Below are 26148 nucleotides of genomic sequence, written 5' to 3'. Positions count from 1 at the left end.
GCACTTTGTTGGCGGGATTGATATACATATTGGTACCAAATTTCAGCTTTCTAGTGCTTACGGTTACTGAGATTATCCGCGGACGGACGGACGGACGGACGGACGGACAGACAGAAATGGCGAAACTATAAGGGTTCCTAGTTGACTACGGAACCCTAAAAATGGCGTCTAACCTCCAAACCATTGATCTACGGAAACACCGTTCAACCCCGAGTTCAAACACCGGTACACTAACCCAAGGGTACGGTAACCTAAGGGCAGGTTCAAAAGCACAGTGACGGGTCAACGGGCGATGACCGGCGAATTTGTCGAAGTTCGGGAAAGCAACGGAAAACCGTGCGGCGTTGAGTGACGGATTGGGGGGTTTTACAGCTATCTCACGTATATGGGTTTCGAGTGCATGATCACTGTATATTGTAGAATAACTAATATATTCCGCCGCGTCTGTCTGCGTATTCACGATAAACTCAGAAGTATTGAAAGGATTTTCTTAAGGTTTTCACTGGTTGGCTCAGTCGGTAGTGACCCTGCCTGCTGAGCCACGGTCCTGGGTTCGAATCCCAGTAACGGCATTTATTTGTGTGATGAGCACAGATATTTGTCCCCGAGTCATGGACGTTTTCTACGTATATAAGTATTTGTATATTATGTATATCGTTATCTTAGTACCCACAATACAAGACTTCTTGAGCTTACCGTGGGGCTCAGTCAATCTGTGTTAGAATGTTCTTATAATATTTATATTTATTTATTTACAATATTATCAATAGAGTGATTCTTTGGGAAGGTTTGTAACCAGCATGAAACCTGCCGGGCAGTTACTTATTAAAAAAATAAAGATCAATGGAATTAGGAAATAAGTACATAATGTAAAACAAATACATAATGTAATGTAAATGTAAAACAAGCTAATGTCTAAAACAGGCCCTTGAGGCATTGTACCCAGGTTACTGGCGACATTTACTCGCTGTATCGCAATGCTGCTACGTTGTGCGAGGAAGTCGCCAGGTAACTGGTGACCCTAACTGGACTAACTGGTGACCGAAGGGTCACCAGTTACCTCAACCAGATGCTTCGCGATATGTCATAATAATCCGGCAACCTTCAAATCAAGGGTGAACAGGCATCTGCTGGGCGAGCTCACTCCATCGTAGGCCACGTCTTTGCCTTTGGCTAGTCTGTGGCCAAAAGTAAGCCCATTTATAATTTTAAAAAAAGTACATATTTCCTAATATTTGATCTGTTCTGTTTATACTAAATTGAATATCTCTTCAGTATCGATACAAAATATTGAATTACGAACCAAATAAGTCGCTAGAACCCGACTCGCACTTGCCTTTTCCATACACACATGATGTCACGCTTTTTTCCAAACATTATCTCATACAATGTTATCGCCTTGTAATTGGTTGTAAAAAACCATCAAGTGTACGGTAAAGTTGCTAATGATGTATCATTGTAACAGCGTTATAAAAAATTTATTGATTTTATAAGAAATGTAAAGTGTAATATAAATAGGCAGTAGAAATACTTGTGGTAAAAAGTTGGATTTCCAGAATAGTTATTTGTTATACAAGGGGGCAAAGTTGTATTTTAACGCCGAGTGTGGAATTGAAAAACGAGCAAGTGAAAGGATTCTATAGTTGAACCACGAGCGAAGCGAGTGGTTCGAGAATAGAATCCTGAACTTGCGAGTTTTTTAACACACGAGAAGTAAAATAAATTTGCACCCGAGTGTAACACAAAACTTTCACTATAGCGAGGAAACTATAACGCAAAAAATGCGTTTATCACTGCTTCCAGTAGTTCCACAGGTGGTAAATCATCTTTATTACTAGATTCACCTACTTTTGTCAACTTTAAAGCAGTTAATTTGATTTTATTCAAGGTCAAATTACTTTACCCACTAGTGGATAAAATGCGTTTTTACCCGCTGGTATTGAAGGACAAAACACGTGTTTCCGAGCTAGTGAGGGGAAAAAATCCTTACTGAACATGAAGCAATACTTGTTTTCGGTACGTCAACCGGGGTGGCTTAAGAAAAAATCGGGGTTACTTTGATGGTACTTGATCGGCTTCAAAATTAACATTATTCATTATTTACTGAAACTGTTCATGTAACTAGTTAGATCAATAAATATTCTTGTAAATGTATCATAGAAAATCGCGAATTTACTTACAGTATGATTTTAAAACTAGATTTTCAAAGTCGCCCCTGCGTTTTAAAGCCACCCCGATTGACCGTACTCGAAAATCTGTGGGAAACGGCAACAAAATGGCTATTTTTGAAATACAAGGATTAAGGACGAATTTCAATGTCTAATAGTGATAGAAATATTATTAACAAAATCCTTACACAAAACCCAGCGGTCGAAGCTCAAAATTCGCTAAATTCAAAATTAGCGCATATAAAATCGCTCCTCTTACCTACCTACTCATAGACACGAAAAATCGCGCGCACAATCGCGCATTTTTCCAAGTCAAAGCTCAAACAATCGCCTCTCAAAGCGAAAAAATGCGCATATAAAATCGCTCCCTAATCCCATAGACTAAAAATCGCGCGCACAATCGCGCGTTTTTCCGAGTCGCAACAAAAACGCGACCACGTGGGCAGGTCAACGGCTGGCCCAGTGCGCGTTAGGGTCGCTGAACGCGCACACACGCGTAATAGCGTACTTGCGTACGCGCGTCGCGTGTATGTGTGCGTGGAACATGATGTTCGATTTTTAAATCTTCGTGGGGATGTGAAGGCTTAGTGCGTTTTTCTCATTATCTGATCCGATATCGGATGTAGGACCGATATCTATTCATTGACATTGAAGACGTCATCTTTGATTTTTGCCTTTGAAATCCTTCCGACATCCGATATCGGATCGGATAATGTGAAATCGCACTTAAGGTCTATGTCCAGATAGTAAGTCAAGAGACTGCGTTCGCGCGTATTTGTGTGTTGGATTTTTGTTTTTGAACTTACTGTATGGTCCTAGATAGTATATAGTGTTGGAGAGTATGGTACCTACTGTTAGAAAAGGAATATAATTTTTTTTTATAAAAGGCAAACGAGCAAACAGGTCGCCTAATGGTAAGCGATCACTGCCGCCCATGGACACCCGAAACACCAGAAGTGTTGGAGGTGCGTTGCCGGCCTTTAAGATGGGTGTACGCTCTTTTCTTTTTGTACAGAAAAAGCTGTGTACTGTCCGGATACAGTTATTCTACGAGTCATCAAAAATTTCAAGCAAATAATGTTGGATTTTTAAATTCTAGTTTGGAGCTTAAGGTCCTTAGATAGTCAGACTGTTGTAGCTGTAGAACACTATTGTATGATCATACTGTATGGCACTTCATTCCTTTCTGTCTTGTTGTTATTATATGTATTTTGTCTTGCCTGTGTTCACGAATAAATGTTTATTCTATTCTATTCTATTCAATTGGAACCCTAGGCCACATTACAACCATGTCAAAATGACAAGCAGTAAGAGATTTCTTACAGTCTGATTGATAACTTCACTATGACATAGTTCTACAGTGGCCTAGGTTTCCAATTGGTTGACTGTATATAACTCCGTATAGACCGATAAAGTCTAAGAAAAAATCGTACCTCGGAACCACCAATTGAAAGAAATGTGTGGTCGTGGTGTTTCTAGGCTAGATGGCGCTAATAATATTTGAAATTTTTAACACATAATTATCATTTGTCAAAAGTGTCAAAACTTATGAACAAGTCTTTAATCCTGTGTAGAGAGATCGCAGTCTACACATTTTACTTCGACAGCAATTCTCTGCACTCGATCCACTGTGTTGAAATGAAATTGTATACAACAATATTCGTGTCCATCCAATTTTGCCGCTAGTAAAACATCCCAGATGAGTTTTATGACCGTGTCATTTAGAATGGCGTACGAATTTGACAAAATATCTATGAGAACACGAGACGAGGTACGCGACTTCATAAATGACACGAAGATACGCAGAATTCTTAAATAAACTTGTTCTGGTTTCGAACTAGGTTATGTTTACTAGCGAGAACAATAATATATTGGTTATTAAGAAATTCGTGTGGCATACATTCTGGTGGTTGACCGAAACCGGATTTCAGGCGGAAACCGAATTCGGTTATGGACTAGTCCAAATGGGAATCAGAAAAACATGATGAGGGGATAAAAAGGGTTCTGAAAGTTCGGCAACGCATTAGTGGCTCTCTTGATGTTTCTGATGTCCATGGACAGCCATGACTGCATGCAGTTACTGCTCGTTTGCTGCTATAATAAAAAAAATATCGAAATTTTGCGTGACGCAAAATGTTAGACTGTGGTCGGCCCCAAAGACATTTTCCATGTTTGCGTACCGATCCTAAGATTTTGATTTTATGTGAGTAGGCTCATTATTTTTCTTAACGTTCGTATGTGGCCATAAAGTACTTTTTTCCTGCCGTGTGGGGCCATAAAGTCAGTTTTTTTCTTACCGTGTGCGGCCATAAAACCGGAAGGTGCCGGAAACGCATCAATTGCGAGAACGATCGATTCGCCGGACGCCCGATCTGTAAATAGGGTTGCCAGAAGAAAATAGGATAGTTTAGTGTTGCCATGGCTCATGGGACCCTGGGGTCCGCTTTGACAATTAATCCCAATAATAATAAGTATAATCAAAGACTAGTACAAAGATATGTAATTCCGTATAGACGGATAAAGTCTAAGAAAAAAACGTACCTCAAAGCCATAGATGTCATATATACCATAGATCAAGCAAATGTATCTACTTAGCGTGTCAAATGAACTCAGTGAAATCCACTGAGTTGTCCGTCGTTGATCGCAACTTGCAGCTTTCGGGCGTAAATTTTTGTAAGTTGAAGTCAATATAAACATTAAAAATGCCTCGTTACGTGATATTTAATTGATACAACACAAAAATTATGAACACTCAAGGGCCTGAGACATATTTAAAATCACAGGCAAGTAACAACTTCAGTACAAAATCTGACACGCTCGGCCGCCATACAAATAGATGAACTTGTTTTTTCTACGTAAATCTAATTCTGTGCTCAAAGCCATAGAGTAAAAGGTACGGTGACCTAGATGGCGTTAGGTATACACCTTTGGGGAACGCTTGGCTAGATGGCACTAATACTAATATTTGACATTTGAACACATATCAAGCAAACAATATGGGCCAAATTGTCAAAACTGAGTTTCAAAAGTTTAAAGCTTGTGTCGAGAGATGGCAGTCTATGCACTGTGATTACACATTTTACTTTGACAGTAACTCTCTATAATACTCGATCCTCTTTGGTATAATCCTTGATCACTACTATTAGTGAAAACCCTAAATTCACTAGGACGAATAACTCGGACAGTGGCAACCCTAGCCACCGGGAGTTCGTTCCCCGGCCGACGACCCGCCGAAATCGCGGGTCAACGTAACTCGATCACTTCCAAACGTTGCAACTATCACTATCCATCATTTGTAAATGCCACCTTATTGTGTAATGTGTAGAGTTTACTTTTGATTGTCGTAATTATGGCAGTTGATATGCTTTTATTTTGAAACTCTTGTCTGATTCGAAAAGTCGAAAACGTCAGATGAAGTATTCCAAATTCAAAACTTATTTGATCTGTAATAAAGTTTAAATTCAATTGTTTTATGATGGGAGTTGGTACGTTTTGTTCCCGTTTTTTCTAGTCGTTGCAATTCTACTAGATTCTGATTCGGAATTCAAATTTACAGTTTCAACGGATAAATTGTTTCCGTTGTTAGTAGAGCGGCGAGAGGGTCTCGGAAAAAGTTGATGTGACTGGAGAGTATACTGCTGACAAGTGGTATCGTTGTGATCGGTAGACTTTACTGAGTACGAAATAATGACTTGTCGCATTCTCAGACTGTGGGGGGGTTAACTATGACGTCACAAAGATCGCGGTCCCGGGTTTCAATTTTTTGCCAATTTGTCTAGAACCCCTTATCCAATTTTGAAAAATGAGGTGTCGATTGAAAGCGTATAACATGCTGATTAAGATTTATTATATGTGAAAAGTATAGTTTTGTTAGTTATTTTTTAATTAATAATAATGCAAAATATACTTTTTTTACTCTCTTTTTTGATTTTTGTGACTCAAAAAGGCAATGAAGACGGCCACTTAGCTAAAAAATATGTTATATAAATCATTTAACTACATTATTAAGCTATCTGTTGCTTTTTGAATTTCTACGATCGGATAATAAATGAGCAAACTACAACCACATACCTGTAGGCGGGGAGTACCGCTTGACACGCGTTCCCATACATTCGGCGTCTACCAAATTACACCTCGCGCAAAATTCGTTTCAAGCAGATATACCTCTAATCTTATTCATCGTAACCTATTAATATTTATATCATTTGAAAGCACAATTAAAGTACTTTAAAAAACAATGTCAATCATTTTTTTTAAATCAATAATCGCCAGTCTGTGGTGGTTACAAAGGAAAAAAGTGGGTATGCAATTTGACTGGTTTCCTAGGTTTGATACCCTAGACGAGTTTTAAAGGTGACATATGGGTTTTTCTCTGGCCTAAAAGCTACACAGAGGGTCAGGGGAGAAAAAACTAGGGTTTAGTTTTAAGTTATTTTTTCCTTTATTTGTTGATTTTATTGTGTTTAATTTTTTTGTAATTTTATCAAGGATACACGTTGGTTTCTTTTGCTAAAAGTTGCCTTTTTTATGAGAAATGTTACGAATTTTATGGCTTTTTCCGATAGAGACTAAAATTAACTTTCAAATAAGGCCACATAGTCATACTTTTACTTATATAATATTAAGGGTATGACTATGTATCAGTATGACTATGTGGCCTTATTTGAAAGTTAATTTTAGTCTCTATCGGAAAATGCCATGAAATTCATAACATTTTTCATAAAAAAGGGAATTTTCAGCAAAAGAAACCAACGTGTATCCTTGATAAAATTACAAAAAAATTAAACACAATAAAATCAACAAATAAAAGAAAAAATAACTTAAAACTAAACTTAAACCCTAGTTTTTTTCTCCCCTGACCCTCTGTATAGCTTTTAGGCCAGAGAACAACCCATATGTCACCTTTACCTCCCTTTTTAAACTCGTCTAGGGTATCAAACCTAGGAAACCAGTCAAATTGCATACCCACTTTTTTTCCTTTGTAACCACCGCAGACTGACGATTATTGATTTTAAGAAAATGATTGACATTGTTTCTTAAAGTACTTTAATTGTACTTTCAAATGATACCAATATTGATAGGTTACAATGAATAAGATTAGAGGTATATCTGCTTGAAACGAATTTTGCGCGAGGTGTAATTTGGTAGACGCCGAATGTATGGGAACGCGTGTCAAGCGGTACTCCCCGCCTACAGGTATGTTGGTTGTAGTTTGCTTATTTATTATCCGATCGTAGAAATTTAAAAAGCAACAGATAGCTTAATAATGTAGTTAAATGATTTATATAACATATTTTTTAGCTAAGTGGCCGTTTTCATTGCCTTTTTGAGTCACAAAAATCAAAAAAGAGAGTAAAAAAAAAGTATATTTTGCATTATTATTAATTAAAAAATAACTAACAAAACTATACTTTTCACATATAATAAATCTTAATCAGCATATTATACGCTTTCAATCCACACCTCATTTTTCAAAATTGGATAAGGGGTTCTAGACAAATTGGCAAAAAATTGAAACACGGGACCGCGATCTTTGTGACGTCATAGTTAACCCCCCCACAGTCTGAGAAAGCGACAAGTCATTATTTCGTACTCAGTAAAGTCTACCGATCACAACGATACCACTTGTCAGCAGTATACTCTCCAGTCACATCAACTTCAAAACTAGACGACTTTTTTCAATTCCGCCGCCTTACTATGTTGCGAATTTTAGGAATGTTTTTTTTGAAAATAGAACGTCACTGGAACCGTTAAAATTTATATTTATAAGAAATATTTAAACTAATCCGATACTGATAAATGATAATCTAAAATTATATAAATCAATATTTTGTTAAAGGGAATGAAAATACTCTAGAGTTATCATTTATTTACATGAATATAATATATTTGGGTACTTAATTATGTAAGAGTCTAAGTGCGTTTTCACATTATCCGATCCGATATCGGATGTCGGACTGATATCCCATAGACAATTTAAGCATCCATCTTTGATTTTTTCCTTTGAAATCCTTCCGACTACCGATATCGTATCGGATAATGTGAATACGAACTAAGACTAAAAATGAAAAATAATATTAATTTAATATTTGCGTGAATTTGTCTTTCTAAATTTGAATAGTAATATTTTTTTGATTACACTGAAATAAAAACTAGTTGTAACAAAAAAAAACTGTGTTCACTGCTCAGATGCCGGAGAGTGGCTTAAAATTAGTTCCTTCGCCATTTCTAGAAATAGGTTTACCATAGCATCCCAAGGTTCGTCTAAATGCGACTAAAAGGGTTAAAAAGAGAATAAGCTTTTTTTTTGTTTTAACGTGTGTACCAGCCTTTATTTCAGTTGTGAATTGTCAAAAGGGTCACCAATGAGTTCATAGTTCGTTAAACCCCGCGGTTTGAAATTCGAATGCGCTCCACATTCGGATTTTTGGATTCGGAATATAATTTAGCGGTCATCTGAAAGTTTACACTGTTTCCTGAAATGTTGCAAAAAAATAATAGTTATTTGTTATACAAGGGGGCAAAGTTGTATTTTAACGCCGAGTGTGGAATTGAAAAACGAGCAAGTGAAAAGATTCTATAGTTGAACCACGAGCGAAGCGAGTGGTTCAAGAATAGAATCCTGAACTTGCGAGTTTTTACCACACGAGAAGTAAAATACATTTGCACCCGTGTGTAACACAAAACTTTTCCTCTCACTATAGCGAGGAAACTACAACGCAAAAAATGCGTTTATCACTGCTCTACTGGAAGCAGCACAGGTGGTAAATCATCTTTATTACTAGATTCACCTACTTTTATCAATTTTAAAGCAGTTAATTTGACTTTATTCAAGGTCAATTTACTTTACCCACTAGTGGATAAAATGCGTTTTTACCCGCTGGTATTAAAGGACAAAACACGTGTTTCCGAGCTAGTGAGGGGAAAAAATATTTACGTTTTGTCAAAGTGAAATTTTTTTTATAGATAATTAACAATCGACAATAGAGGGAATTATATGTCATAATGTCATATTAACCGACTTCAAAAAAGGAGGAGGTTCTCAATTCCTCTCGATCTTTTTTTTTATGTAACGTTCCCTGATTATTCGAAGACGCCTGGACAGATTTGGAAAATTAGTTTTTTTTTATTAAAATCTATATAATTATCAGGTTTATTGGTACCTATTTTATACCCGTATCGCGTATTCGTAATTATTATGTTCACAAAACATTGAATATCAAATAAACCTACGTCCGATCTTTTTTATTAAGTACCAGTTTGTACTACATATTTATTTTAAAAAGAATAAAATAATGAATTAAAAAAATAATCCATCGAAAAAAATTGCCATGTAGTAATTTTATGAAAATATTATTTTTCCTCAAAAATATCATCTTTCCCAGTCAACGAACTCTCACTGATAAAACATGCAATTTTTATCAATTTTAAAGTACAGAGTACTATCTGTATTATCTACACTCGCGGTCAAGGAAACCGGGTCAGTACGAAAATCTGTAATATCTCCTAAAATAATAAAGCTAGGGACATGAATTAAACTGCAAGTTGTAGATAATTTAATACTGTTCGATGTATTTTTTCAAATGTTGGGGCATTGGCCGGTCTATGTGGGGTCAAATTTGCTTCTTTGTGCTGCCGCCTGACAGTCCACTCGCTGATGCCATCCTTTCGGGTCTCTAAAAGCTGATTTTTTACTTCAACTGCTGTGAGGTGCCGATTTCGGAGCCTAGTTTTAATGATAAATTGGTCTTCTCTAGCTGTAGTACATTTTATTTTGCTGGTTTCTGATCTTCTAAAGTTCTGCCCAGTTTGTAGGTAACGTTGGAGGTTGGAGGATTCGATCTACTGTAGAAAGTGACACACCTGTGGTTCTTCTCGCTGTATATCTCTGACTTCTAATATAGTGATGATACGAGTATATTCATTTCATGCATAGACATTCAAGAATGACCACAAAATACAACAATGACAGCCCTTTATCATAATTCATTCACAGATTGAAAACAATTGCTTAAAAACAAGCAGAATTAAAACGAACGCAATTCCAAATAAGTACCTAATTAACCTTTAGTTTCAATTAAACATTTTTCCAGTTAGTATGTAGAACATTGAAGGTTGGATTTAGTAGGATATTAAATTCTCTTTAAAATAGAGTTAGTTTCATGCAGTTACGACCAACGGTTTGCAAGATATTGAGGTTTTCGTCACTGACCCGGTTTCTTTGACCGCGAGTGTATAATACTATCTATAATACTGATTTCATATATCAGGCCTTGACAACCATTTTTATTTACGATTTTTATCATAACAGTACATTTTTAGTTTTTACACACGTATGTTATAACTAATATTTGAAGAAATATTGTATTTAGGGTTTACCCTTGAATCGCCGACAGACACTTCTTCGAATATTATTTCAAAGACAACGTTTCAAATAATTTCATTTCATCGACAGTTTATATCGTAGAATAATCGATACAAGTAAATCAAACCGTAGACTTTTATTTCGTAGATAAGTTATTCCGAGTTTACTTTATATCGCGGTATTTCGTTTCGTGTTTTTTCATTTCATTTTGTTTTACATTAAATACAATTCATTACGCACAACATATTATTTCAATTATGATTTTTTCTAAAATTTTACAATTTGTAAACTGTTTGATTGGTCACAGTTCTAACCTAACCTAAACCTACTTTAAATAAAAATCGTTATTGTGTGTAGGGTCGCTGTTCTAACCTAACCTAAACCTACTCTGTAAACTGTTTGTTTTTGTGTGATCACAGTTCTAACCTAACCTAAACCTACTCTGCAATACGTTTGCTTCTGTGTAAATCACAGGTCGAACCTAACCTAAACATTCTCTGTAAACTATTTGTTTTTGTGGTCACAGTTCTAACCTAACTTCAAATAAATAGTAGTTGAAACAAAATTACTGGAAACAATTTTACTCGAATTATACTTTCGATGATTTATTGTCGATGAAATGATATTCGATGAAAAGTTTGTCGGCGAAACAAGGGTACACCTATATTTAGGGTATGACTCAGATATTTATATGTATATTTACAATAATCAAATTATTTTTGTTTATTTGGATATTGTAAGAGGAAAAATTCACACCAGTAGAATTACAGCTGAAAGACAGAAGTTTTTTTATTATTTTAAATGGGCTTACTCTTGGCCACAAAGTAGCCAAAGGCAATGACGTGGCTTACGATGGAGTGAGCTCGCCCAGAACTCCCAGAAGTGACAAACTAATAGATAAAAATTTCAAGCAATTGGTACTTTTTCAAATAATTTGAGAACATCAACATTATCAAGCCACGTATTAAAAATATAAACATACTATAACTATATGAGCAGAAACGTTACTATAATCATTTAGCTATTGCCCTTACTGGGATTCGAACCCCGGACCATTGACATAGCAGGCAGGGTCACTACCGACTACGCCAGATAGGGCTGTACTTAATCTTCGATCAATTCACGCGATTCTACAATACTTTTAAAGTTGTGGAGATGGGTTAAGAATTTCACCACCCCCTTTCTTCCCGTGGGTGTCGTAGAAGTCGACTGTGGGATATGGGTTAAATTGTGGCGTAGGCGAGAGGCTGGCAACCTGTCACTGCAATGTCACAATTTCGGTTTCTTTCAACCCTTTTTGCCAAGTGTAACTGATACTTTAGTAGTTTCATGTGCTCTGCCTACCCTCTTATGGGATACAGGCGTAATTGTATGTATGAATTAAGGGTCCTAAAGGTAGTTCCTGTCTTTAAGCCCTTCTGTCCCGTTCAGGCGGTGACCTTGCGTGCGAGCGAGACAGCCGTGACGTCACGGACCTCTCGCTCTAAGCTAACGACCTATTGATCCTCGTTTCGTTACGTTTTAACACTTTTAATGGAAATGGGCTTAATATAGGTTTTATTTTCAAAATTATAATTTTTATTTTCATTTTCATCAAGGATTTATAGGATTTACTTTTTATACTAAGAATCGTACCTCGATTTTTTAGCGCCACCTATTAAATACTATCATAAACTACACTACTGACGCCAACAATTGTTTTTTTTTTTTCAAAATGTGTATTGACGTTATATCATGATTTTAAAATAAAGAAATATGTCATTTGTTCTTATAAAAACCGGCCAAGAGCGTGTCAGGCCACGCTCAGTGTAGGGTTCCGTAGTTTTCCATATTTTTCTCAAAAACTACTGAACCTATCAAGTTCAAAACAATTTTCCTAGAAAGTCTTTATAAAGTTCTACTTTTGTGATTTTTTTCATATTTTTCCCTTTAGGAGCGATTATTTCCGAAAATATTAATATTATCAAAAAACGATCTTAGTAAATCCTTATTCATTTTCAAATACCTATCCAACAATATATCACACGTAGGGGTAGGAATGAAAAAAAATATCAGCCCCCACTTTACATGTAGGGGGGGTACCCTAATAAAACATTTTTTTCCATTTTTTATTTTTGCACTTTGTTGGCGTGATTGATATACATATTGGTACCAAATTTCAGCTTTCTAGTACTAACGGTTACTGAGATTATCCGCGGACGGACGGACGGACGGACGGACAGAAAGACATGGCGAAACTATAAGGGTTCCTAGTTGACTACGGCACCCTAAAAATTAAAACACCCAAAAACATTTGGGGAAAAATATGATTTTGGCCACTTTCAGGCTGCGAAACAGCGCCATCTAGTTTTAAGCCTAAAAAGCCCATACATTTCAAGGTCATACGCTTTTTTGTAGGCTTTGTCAGTCCAGTATAAAATCGATCTTGGTAGTATTAAATGTTCTTGGTCATTGAGTCATTTCGCAACGTTTCATAACATACCCCCCCCCCCCCCCAGAAGTCACTCACCCACAAATTGAACGTCCTTGCGTACACTCACCCTTCGGGTCAATAACATTAAAAACAAAAAAGGTCCTAAGTACAATCATTCATAGGCCCACGTGGTATTTTAGGATTTTTGAACGGCATTCCGAAAACTTTCGGTTCTACCTCCGGGGTCAATGAGTTCAATGACCTTGGTAATGAGTCATTATTGAGACGAGATTTTTGACGTATTTCTGAAAGGCATACTTTTAGTTTAGATACTTTTTAAACAAATGTTGTATTACAAAAATTAAAAAATACAAATAATGCAATGACCTAAAACTAACTTAAATTATAAATATTCTAATTTTATTTTATTGAGTCATGGATGTTTTCTATGTATATAAGTATTTATATATTATATATTATTATATCGTTGTCTGAGTACCCACAACACAGGCCTTCTTGAGCTTACCGTGGGCCTCAGTCAATCTGTGTAGTAATGTAAGAATGTCCTATAATATTTATTTATTTTATTTTATTTTATTTATTTTCTTAAATTATAATTATTAATATTCTAATTATAAATATTCAAAGGTTAGCTGGAAGAAATCCCTTAAAGGGGTAAGTTCGCCTTTGTACTGTCTATCCTGTGTCATGTTTTGTGTTTTGTAATATAGAGTTTAAACATACATTAACCCTTAATTGGACAGTGTTCGCTGTGGCGAACATACATTTCAAAAAAATCTACTGGTCACATTTTCATCTTTGTTTATTTTTCTTTCGATTCAAATTGTAGCTATGTATTGTTTTAATTGGTAGAAAATGAATTCATTACTGTCGCAAATTTCGTATGTCAGCAGTGCACGCAAAATCGCGGCAAGACGGCAACCGCGAAGTATCATCAAGTTATTTATGACATTATATTAGATTTTTATGGTGTCACATTTATAAAAACGACATTTATCGATTACCAATGAGTTAATTAATCGTACTAAAGAGTTTCTAGTTTAGTGTAAGTCTTAATTTTGTGACAGTAATAATTCAAAAGTCATGTTCGCGGTACCGAACACTGCCATCATCACAGTGAAATAGTAGGTTTGTTGCATGTTCGGTGTGGCGAACACCGCCAGCTACGCAGTGTATGAGTTCCAGGCTTGCATGTTCGGTATGACGAACATTGCCAACTAATCGGTGGACCTTATATCAAAATATTTTATTCGCAAATGAGCACAAAAGTAAATTACATTAATCTTACATCTACATACATAAAATTAATAGCCAACTCTAACCTAATTACGAACATCCCGATGCAAAAGTACCTATCCGTGCTCTTGCCGCGTTACCGTGTTGAACCGCGATGGATCACCTTTGCATCAGGAAGGTCCTACAGCGAGGATTCAGACCCCTCTTCTTCATGTCTTCCCACTTCCTCAAAAATACTTTGGCCTCCGTACACCAGAACCCGCGCTGTGAGGCATCCATGCCCGAGGTTCGCTTCAAAAGTGTAGTTAGGCGTGCACTTTTTGCCCTCGGTGTCAATAAGTCCAATGAGCCTGATGGTATACCAGCTATTGTGCTGAAAACGTGCGCTCCGGAACTAACCCCGGTTTCAACGCGCCTTTTTTCGCATTCATACTGCTCAGGTATTAAATGCCCGTCATCCTGAAAGACTGCTTGAGTCCATCCAACCGCAAAGAAGGGTAATCGCACAAGCCCTGCACACTATCGGCCCATTGAGGCCAAATGAGAGAACCTCTCTTCTCTCCAAGGTGATGAAGTAAGTGGTTAATAACCAGCTCTTAGCGTACCTGAAGAGCACCAGCTTATAGTGACCGGCAATACGGCTTACGCCATGGTCGTGGCGCTGGGGATCTTCTGGTATACTTGAGTCATAGTTGGGCCACCGCCATTGAGAACAAGGGAGAGGCTCTGGCAGTTAGCCTAGATATCGCTGCCTAAGGTTTTTGATAGAGTTTAGCATAAGACGTATTTCCCAAGCTCCCCTCGTACGTCCCAGAAGGGCTTTGCATGTGGGTCGCCAGCTTTCTACCTGGGCGAAGCATTTCTGTTTTCATCGACGATCAATGCTTAGAAATCCAGCCCATTAACAGAGGTGTACCCCAAAGATCTATCCTATCACCGACCCTGTTCATCCTTCATATCAATGATATGCTAGTAACTAGCAATATCTATTGCTATGCGGATGACAGCACAGGTGATAGCCAGCACACAGGTCGTGCAAATGCCTATCGTGAGCAGGTTTTGGAATGCAGAATGCAACTTGTGTCTCAAATGGATGCTTCTCTTAAGCAGGTATCCGAGTGGAGTAAACATAATCTCGTCGAGTTGAACCCCAGTAAGAAGTTTTGCACATTTTCCGCATTTAAAACCCCATTTGAAATAACATAGCGACTAGATTCCAGGACATTCCCCTTACCGTCTCCAAGAGTACCAGGATATTCGGTGTCAACATTACAAAGGAGGTCTAGTTTCGGGGTCACAAGGTAATCAAAGGGCACACAAAGTGTAAACAATACATTTATGTTTATTTTCTACGAATAAATTTGTATGTTTCTTACAAATTATATAGCAAAGTATTTGGCACTTTTTATTCTTGATTAGCTGGCAGTGTTCGCCACACCGAACATAATTTTCCTGAAAAACTGAAAGATTAAGATTTATTTCATTATTTTTTCGGGGCATCTTATGACCCACAAAAATAGTATTCAACAAAAAAATACGACATTTTTAATGTCTCTATGTCTGCCAAATTAAGGGTTAACTTAACCAACCGTTTTATTACAACACATACGGCCAGATTCGTATTCAGCTCTAAATTATAAGATATGTATCGGATATTTCCTCAAACAATAACGACACTTAAAACTGACACACCAGTATTGTATCTAGAGCTAATATTTCACGTATTTTCAAATTCGAATTGTACAAAAAAAAACAAAGTAAGAACATCACAAACATTTTAAAAGGCTAATTTATCTGATGTAACACTTAAAATCTTAATTCGTGTCGACCTGGGAATCGAACCCGGGGCACCCGGTTACTCGACCAAGTACTGAGTCAGCCTCGGTGGAGTCAGCCGATATTTAGGTCTGGGCTAAGTCTGAAATGTCTGATAGAGTCGTATTAGGTAATCTAGAGATACCTAGACATAAAAGTGGTAGAGTGAAATATTTGAAAATTTGCCAAAATAGTGATAAGGTAGATAAATTTGAAATTTGTTAAAAAATACGATTCTATCATCTTCAATTCAACTCTATAAACATATGAAAATCACAGTATAACTTATTTACTTTATTTATTTTTGCCTTTCTAACGGTACTATGATCCTTAGCCAAAATTTAAAAATTCAATAAAAATAATAATTAATATCCTTATCCAGTGACGCAAGTTATTCTAAGCATTGATGAAAATATTGCATTAATTATTGCTATATTTTAAGTAAGAAATGAGTAAGGATCAGAGTAATATAGCCTGTCACCTCTAGGTAGTACTATGAGGTCAACGAACTAAATGAACGTTAATACATTATGTTATGAATTCTGCCAAAAATCCTCAAAGTGTATATTTAGCTGAATGGATCACAATTATATTTTCTTTTACCTCCAGTAGGCAGGTATTTTATAATAAAGAGCAATTAAAATTTCCTGTAAACATTAATTGCAAAATAAAAACAAAATTACTAATAAAACAAAACCAGCACACGAGCATTTTCCGGGGTCACTGACCCCTTAACCGACAATATCACTTGCAATAGAAAAACCGTTAATTAAAAACGAAATTCGAAAATCGAACGTTTGCCAAAAATCGCGGTTCGAACGCTCCTAGGGTTCAACAACTTTTCACCGAAATCTACTTTGTTTGGGTCCTCGGTTCAACGCCCTGCGCGCTGTAGTGTGCGCGCCGCGCGTATAGATTACGTCGTCACGCACACACCCACATGCCGAGTCATACCGGCCAGTCATTTTGCTTCTTAATTACAATTAATACTAAGATTTTTCCATTTCGAATTTTGAAAATCGAACGTTCTTCATCTTTAGGACCGGGTACGCGACTTTTTTCTTCTTAATAAGGCGGTTTCACGCGGATTTTTGTGACTGGCTGGACGTTGAACTATAACTATGAGCTAGCTGGAATATTCGGATGAATTTTTTTTCGTAGCCTTTGAAGATTCGACTGTGCGTCCGTCAGTCACGTTTGGAACGTCGCGCGGGCCGCCAGTCGCCGTCGGAACACCGAGCTGTGCGCTACATATAGTACAAAATTAACGTACAAATTTTTTCTTCTACACTAGTGAGGTGAACGTATATTTTTACAAAGTGACAGTGAAGTGACCAAACTGGATTTACAAAAGTGTGTTCCTGATTTTAAGTAACCGAACGGTTACTTAAAATCGTTCTCGAATTGGCATTCTTCCCTAACTTTAAAGAAACAAAATCCTTCTTTCCGCTCTGTATTTCTTTGCAGATTCAGTATTTTTAAGGATTAAACATAGTATACGGGAACAAGTGTGAACAATAAGAAACAGTGCCTTATGTTTTGAAGGGAAAGTGATTTTTAAAACTTCACCACGGAGACAAAATGCCAAAAAACTTGTTGCTATTCAAGAAGTTAATACCTGAGATAAACTTTGCGAAACGGAACTTGACCATTTTTAGCCGGAACATTATATATATCAGTTAATTGGTGCTTATAATAAAAAACAACTTAGTTGAACAATCGTGCCATAATCATATGGTATAATTAAAAAAAAAAAGTTGCCTTAACGACAAAGTCAAAAAGAGAAACACCAAACACAGTGATAGTAGAATAATGCGAATGCGATTCGCACAGTGGTGGTTATCTACCTAAACCCTAGACAAAAACCCTTCTTTTTTTAAACTGTCGAAAATGAATAACAACCAATTCCACGAGTTGTTTGGGTCGCAATGGCCGCCGGATCAACATGGCGGGCACTCGTCGGCGACAACGATGCTGCACGCGACATCGCTGCCACAGGGGATGCAGCTGAAACGGGAGCCGCATACTGACATGCATACCCAGATGGGAATGGGTATGCAGGACATTGGGTCTGTGGCTGACAGCACCTCCCCCCCGCCGGGGGGGAGCGATGGGATGTTCGGGTCATCTATGAACACCATGTTTATGGACAAGAAAGCTGCCAATTCTATACGAGGTATGTTTTTTTTCTATAGCCTGTTTTTATAGCCTGTTTGTAAGCGGCTACTATAGTGTATGGACGCTGGAGAATCGACTGTTGTATATATCCACTCCTTTCACAGCCTTGGAGTAACCGATATTATTGACTGCTAAAGTGACCGCTTACCACCAGGGGGGCAGTATCCTTATTTGCCACCAAGCTGGAAATCCTAGTCTCTTTTTAAAAGAGTCACTAAATAAGATAACATATTTAGATCATTAAGTAAATTTTTAGTTAGTTTTCAAAAGTTCAATGCCCAACAAACAAAATATCCTTATAAAATCAATCTATAAGGGCAAAACACTCATAGTAGTTTTAAAATAGCATTTATTATGCCAGAGTTCCTTATAGCGGCTCATTATAAGAGAATTTGGCCTAATAGTACATTTACTCTTATAATTTGGCCATGTACACGTTAATAAGTCAAATTTATATGACTGCAATAAGGGTTTAAAAATATTTACTCTTATAGTAGCTCATTATAAGAGGATTTGGCCAATAGTACATTTACTCTTATAGGCCATGTACACGTTAATAAGTCCAATTTATATGACTGCAATAAGGGTTTAAAAATATTTACTCTTATAGTAGCTCATTATAAGAGGATTTGGCCTATAGTACATTTACTCTTATAACTTGGCCATGTACACGTTAATAAGTCCAATTTATATGACTGCAATAAGTGTTTAAAAATATGTATTCCTATAGAAGCCATTTAAAATGCCTTTTCGCTGTATAATATTCAAAGCACTATAAAAGCTTTTGTTATGGCCAATTATTCTTATAAAAGTAATGCATAAGATAACTATGATGCTTTATGCCTCATAGGAGCATATTATAAAACGTCTATCCAGCAAACAAATTATAGCATTTTATAAAGTGTTTAAAAGAATTAAAGCAATACATTTTCTCTTATACAATAATTATAAAGGCATTATTCTTGAAAGTGTCGTATTAAAAGTTTTTATAAAACTTGATTCGTAATTTTGAAAATCCAGCGAATGTGAACAATCTGATCCCAACTTATCGATTAGTGGTTCCGTAGAGGATGCCATTATGGAATAATTATAAGAATATGCAGGCAAGCAGCAGTGACAGTAATACAGGTATATCGTTAAATGATGAATTGAGTTTGGATTTAGCTTAATAATTATATTTTTTGTTCTTATTTAAGGTGTTTTTTTTTTATACTACGTCGGTGGCAAACAAGCATACGGTCCGCCTGATGGAAAGCGGTCACCGTAACCTATGAACGCATGCAATGCAAACAGTGTCACATGCGCGTTGCCACCCCATTTTAAACTTGTACATTCCCTTTTGCTGTGTTAAGTACACAGCAAAAAGGAGTGTACAAGTTCCAAGGAGGGTTCGGGTTGCCGATGACCCTAAAGGACAATATACGGAACAAGTTAGTTCCGTAAGTCCTCCCGCCATCAGCACCGCACCCTCGTTGAGCTCTGGCAGCCTTACTCACCGGCAGGAACACAGCACTATGAGTAGGGTCTAGTGCTATTTGGCTGCGGTCTTCTGTAAGGCGGAGGTACTACCCCAGTTGGGCTCTGCTCTAGATTCGAGCGAGACGATATCCGCTGTGCTGTGCCCTACCACACAAAGCGGAATATCATTCGCTATGCCCTACCTCCTATAATCTGTCTGTAGCTCTGCGGTGAAAAATGTTAAGGGGCATTTCTCAGAGCGTTTCAACTTTTTTGATTTCGGTGGCAGCATTATTACCGGAACCCCGTAAGCATAGCATGAGTTTTCTTTGCTTCTGGTAGGAATCAGCGACTTCTGTTTAAATTGACAAAATTTCATGTGACTCTTACAGGATTCACGTAAAAATGTTGCCACCGAAATCAAAAAAATTTAAACGCTCTGAGAAATGCCCTAAGGTATATACAGCGGGGCCGCGGGACAGATCTCGACTGGAGGGCAAATGTAACTGGTCCATTGTTTCCATGTTTTACAATGTTTACATTATTAAATAGAGTGTCCACCGGTTATACCAGACTAGCATGCACTCGGAGGTGGCCAATTATACATAACTGAGCGTATAAGAGACTATTACCAAGGCACTCAGTTTTTTTATCCATTCAGTACCTACTAATATTAATTTTTAAGATTAACTTTATTAGAATAAGTTCCAAAAGTGTATTCCTTACTTTATGGACTTTGGTCTGAAATAAAAAAAACTTTTATTGCGGATTATCATTGTGAATGTTGGACGATCTGAATAAGTGAATACAATGTTTGGCTATTTTAAGAAGAAACCGATTTTATATGTAGTCCTTTTGGGACTAAGACAGATTAAAATTGAGGACAAATAAAGACAAACTCACTGTTTTTAAGATATTTATTTATGTGCAACGAAACCAAACCGATACAAGTAACTTTATAAGATTAATATTTTCAGTTCTATTGCTCACTATGTTGCTGTTTCAATGAGTCTACATACTTCAAAATATTAATATATTCTTCAGAGCGCCTACACGGTGGTAGAAATTGTAATTAACCTATCAGTATATTTCCAAAATAATAAGTAGTTTCCTTTATCGAGGTCTTCATCAAATTCACAAAAGATATATTGATTTTCGTTTTCTTGTTTTGAATTATCAGCGCCATCTTTGCTTGGTGTGATTTTCTTACAACCTAAACTATTTCCTGCGTCCTCTTCCATTTTGAATGTTTTTTGATCCACCACTCCGGGCTTATTTTTGGGTGTAAGTAATGATTGTGACTGATTTTCTCCATCAGAATATGTGCCGTTTTGTAGTTCATCTGTAATAAAAAAAAAAGTTTGAAGTCTTAGGCTAGGCTGTTTATAGTTATCGACACAAAGTCCATTGTGATGGCGGTACTGAAATCGTCTGTGGTTTTCAATAGCACTTACTTACTAAGAGGAGGAGAAGAGTTGTCATCTTCACGTCACTAAAAACGGCTGACTATGTATCTCATCCACAGATTCTGTAACAATAACCATAATAATAAATATCAAATAGAGTATTTGACTCAGCATTTACAATAAATCAATAGGAAGTAATAAAATAAGGCACCAGAAGATTAAATATTCCGAGGCACAAGTTTGTTTTAAATTGAAAATTCTAGGTATAACTTCCTAATGAAATATTGAAAATATCAGTATTACCTGACATGCTGCGGACTACACGGTTTTATTTTGTTCTATGCCGGTTAATCGAACCAAACCTTTATCAAAGCGTTCCCCAAAATACCGGTTTAAAAAGAACGGTCTTTCGAACAAAAATGCAATTTCAAAGTTTTGCGCCAAGTACATGATAACTGGACAGCGGATTTCAGGTAGCGATTTAAATATTAATATGGATATGACTAGTGCAATTTTTTAAATACATGTCATGTGGTTTATAATCTATTATTATTACCTACATCGCACACCACAAACTTCACTGAATAATTAGATTAAATTAATGTTATTTTTTCAACAAACTACATTTAAAAAAAAGTATTTTATTCTAAATAATGGACTTTCAATTTAAATATATATAAGAAGCGAATTATTTTCATTTTTATATTCCTTGAGCCATAATAGAAGTTTTTACTGTGCAATGCGCAGAAAAAATATTAAAGAAATAAGTATAAATAAATATTTTTTTTATTGTTATTTATTATGATTATAATTTTTGCCCAATATTCACAAAAGCATCCAAAAAGGGTTTTACTTTTATGTTCCCATACATTTTTTCGTGTGTAGAAAAAATAATAAATATTGTATGCGAGTCATATTCATATTAATATTTAAATCGCTAGCTGAAATCTGCTCTCTAACGATAACGTTATGAATTTTTAACTGGTATCCGTTACAAATATTTAACTAGATGGTAAGGTTCGGGATTTCACTAATTGTGAGAAGGAACCCTAAAGATATATAAAATGGCGAATCTTAAGTAACACCGGTGGCTATTATAAAGTGTTTACTCTTATAGAGTATTTGTAAATGATGTGCTTACTGCTTTTACTCTTATAACAGCCTTGCTTAAGACATGTCAAAATTTATTAACCGCATTTTTAGTACAAAACCGTTGAAATACAAGGGCGCATTAATAATACAACACATTTTATATCACATTTCACCATGAAATTGGATTCCCACACAGTTTTCATAATAAATAAGCAAATAATTGTAATATGTAAAAGTTAACTTACCGTTTACTAACTTGCAAAATGGATGACTTGATGATGATGTACACATAAATCACTACGAAAAGCACAATAAACTTTTAAAACAGCATTCTGTTTCGCCGTTTTGAGTTTTACTCCCTTATATCTGATGATCACAAAACGTGTACAAGAGCTATTGCCCTTATTAAAGCTTTGAATATGATTCTTACAAGTATAATTGCCTTTATTAAAGCTTTAAATATGATTCTTATTAGTACATTAGCCTTTTAAAAGCACTTTTCTTGCCATTATAAGGTTAACTTTCTTATTGCATGCCATAATAAAGCACGTACAAGATAAGAAAGCTAATAATATAGCAACTACAAGGGGGATATAAGGTTTTTGGCCTTATAAGGTGTGCCCAAATGCCCTCTTGTAAAGGGTTTACAAGGTTATTATAAGAGTACTATTTTTGGCATTATAAGCCACTATAAGACTAGTTTTTGTTAGTTGGGTGTCCTTTGACCTATAATACAGATTTCTCACCTATCCTACGAATTTACTTATTTTGCATTCATAGAAATACATGAATGCGAGATATCTTAACATTTGACGGAGCTGTTTTTTAACCCCCGACCAGGGGCGGCTCACTCCGCGATTCTATCGCCGTGCTACAAGTACATGCCGGCGGCCGCGAGTTCGCGGCCTAATCAGGGGTGGCGCGCGTTCTCACGGAACGCATATTCGCACTTTCTATTGTTATTTTACGTCGCGAGTTTTTTTTTAAGGCTCATACGCGATGTCCGAGTGTGGAATGGCTAACAATGCTAAGTTAAATAGACATCATGAATAAAATATGTACCATAAGACATTCTTACACAGATCTACTACTGATTAAGTCCCACGGAAAACCACGGTGAACTTAACCAAAATACTGTATATATACCTAGAAAGTACACAAGACTTAAATATAATTGTATAAAATTTTATCTGAGTAATTAATTCGTTTTAATCCATAGGCAACCCTATCGTCCGACGCTGCGCACGTGCGGCTCGTTTCTTTGTAATAATTTTGTAGGCATTTAAAAAGGCGGCATTTCGTGAACATCAAAGCAGTGGGCCTTCTGTACTTGTACTATTATATATTCTGTGCCCCGACGCAAAAACGACGGGGTGTTATAAGTTTGACGTGTCTGTCTGTCTGTCCGTCTGTCTGTCTGTCTGTCTGTCTGTCTGTCTGTTTGTCTGTCTGTGTGTGTGTCTGTCTGTGGCATCGTAGCTCCCAAACGGATGAAACGATTTCGATTTAGTTTTTTTTATTTGAAAGCTGTGTTAGTCGGGAGTGTTCTTAGCCATGTTTCATGAAAATCGGTCCACTAGGTCGCGGTCGGGGGTTTTTTCAAAATTTTAATTTTGTGGTTAGGTTAGTTTATTATTATATTATTTCAAGACTGAAATAAAATATATTATGATTTAAAGAATTAACATTTAAAAAAAACCCCCGACAGCGACATACCTCTAGTAGACCGATTTTCATGAAACATGGCTAAGAACACTCCCGACTAACTCAGCTTTCAGAAAAAAAAAAACTAAATGTAAATCGGTTCATCCGTTCGGGAGCTATGATGCCACAGACAGACACACACACAGACAGACAGACAAACAGACAGACACGTCAAACTTATAACACCCCGTCGTTTTTGCGTCGGGGGTTAAAAACGAGCTATAAATACCAAAAAGTTCGTAAGAATGAAATACTTAGTGGAAGTAGCATATCGTCACTACTTTTACAAAATCTCGTATCTCAAGCTGTTCCTCAAAGTTAAAACGCAGTAAGTCTATATGCATTCCATACATACTTACTACAATTTTCTTTTCAGTGACAGACGAAGATACAAGTTTTTTTAAAAGTAGTGACGATATCTCTGGTTGAGTGGCATATTATCTCAGAATTTGTGGTTGTATTGCGGGCTGCGGTGATCCGTTGTACACTGTACCCACAAACGGTATTTTTCACTTTAGTTATCACAGAACGTTTTTTTTCCTTATTGTTTGTATTATTCATAATTATTACATTTTAAGTGGATAAAGTGAATACTGAGTTTTACGCAACAATGTGTTAGAGCCATAATATTTTCATTAAACACATATACAGGGTGGAAAATCGAATGCCACATGGATGGCAACTACCTACAAATATTGTAAATAGCACATTTTTGTAAGGGAGACTTTCCTTTGTTTTTAAAAACAATAAATTCTGAATTTAAGGATTTATGAAAAATCGCTTGCCTCAGTCGGGACTCGAACCGGTCAAATGTGACAAAAAATAAAGTGCTGTATTTTATGATGCAGATTGAAAGGGTTACTGGTAAGCTTAATTTTTCTCGAAATAACGACCGGTCGAATATGACGACCGGTCTGGCGCAGTCGGTAGTGACCCTGCCTGCTGCGCCGCGGTCCCGGGTTCAAATCCCGGTAAGGGCATTTATTTGTGTGATGAGCACAGATATTTGTTCCTGAGTCATGAATGTTTTCTATGTATATAAGTATTTATATATTATATATATCGTTGCCTGAGTACCCACAATACAAGCCTTATTGAGCTTACCGTGGGCCTCAGTCAATCTGTGTGAGAATGTCCTGTAATATTTATTTATTTATTATTTATTTATTTATGTGCAGGGTTAACTTGGTACGATATTTCCACGTCAGTGGCAAACAAGTATACGACCGGTCATCGTAGCCTATGGACAGTTCCAACTACAGCCTCTGTATTATCTATACAAAAGTATAAATTTAGCTATATCTGAATTCTACAACATCAAGGTTATTGACCTCTTGCCATGGGCCGTTTTAATAAACTAGATTAGAATCAGCCTAAAACTAGACTAAGGCAGGACTACTATATTTCACTTCAAGGTCATTCATACTAAGGCAGGACTACTATATTTCACTTCAAGGTCATTCATATTTTAAAATGAAGGTCCTTGGTCTACTATTCGGCTAAACTTAATCATATGTGGCGTTACATTACAAGTCTAAAGGGTTCATAGACTTCCTGTGCAATAAAGACCTTTTCCCCTCACTAGCTTTGAAACACGCGTTTTGTCCTTTAATACCAGCGGGTAAAAACGCATTTTATCCACCAGTGGATAAAGTAATTTGACCTTAAATATAGTCATTTTTTCTGCTTTAAAATTGATAAAAGTGAGTGTATCTAGTGATGACGATGATTTACCACCTGTGGAACTACTGGAAGCAGTGATAAACGCGATTTTTGCGTTGTACTTTCCTCGCTATAGTGAGGGGAAAAGTTTTGTGTTACACTCGGGTGCAAATGTATTTTACTTCTCGTGTGTTAAAAAACTCGCAAGTTCAGGATTCTATTCACGAACCACTCGCTTTGCTCGTGGTTCAACTATAGAATCCTTTCACTTGATCGTTGTTCAATTCCACACTCGGCGTTTAAATACAACTGTGCACCGTTGTATAACAAATAACTATTTTATCAGAACTTCTGTTTGGATGTACAGATGGAAAGCAACTGCTGGGAAAGCCACATATAGCCACATATAGGTATCTACACTACAATGATCAATTTTGAATTGTGTAAGCACAGTTACGCATATGGATTATGGACATTTTGACAGTCACCTGTGAAAGTACAAGACGAATGCCGCAAAAACATCTGACACGATATTATTCCTACGACCTTAAGGGCGTGTCACATATATTTTATGAGGCCTTTAAATAGTACCTGAGTACGTAGCCGAATGGCACAAATGCTCAGGAAACG

General features: G+C 36.6%; 1 protein-coding gene across 8 annotated transcripts in view; it reads left to right on the top strand.

Moving 5' to 3' along the window:
* The window catches only part of LOC125238863 (probable nuclear hormone receptor HR3), a 243604-nt gene that overhangs the window by 164951 nt on the left and 52505 nt on the right, over positions 1-26148 (top strand). The window contains exons 1-2 of one of the 8 annotated variants that reach the window (XM_048146330.1): positions 17208-17371; positions 17486-18194. The exons of 5 other annotated variants lie outside the window; for them this stretch is intronic. In XM_048146330.1, coding sequence (XP_048002287.1) covers positions 17909-18194 — 286 coding nt within the window. In that variant the 5' untranslated portion in view covers positions 17208-17371; positions 17486-17908. Of the gene's footprint in view, positions 1-17207; positions 18195-26148 lie in introns of those variants that run through there. 2 more of the 8 variants (XM_048146331.1, XM_048146337.1) reach the window with 2 other exon arrangements.

The sequence above is a fragment of the Leguminivora glycinivorella genome, chromosome 24 (assembly GCF_023078275.1).
Source record: "Leguminivora glycinivorella isolate SPB_JAAS2020 chromosome 24, LegGlyc_1.1, whole genome shotgun sequence".
In the NCBI taxonomy this organism is placed as follows: domain Eukaryota; kingdom Metazoa; phylum Arthropoda; class Insecta; order Lepidoptera; family Tortricidae; genus Leguminivora; species Leguminivora glycinivorella.
This window is presented reverse-complemented; position numbering and strand designations above follow the sequence as displayed.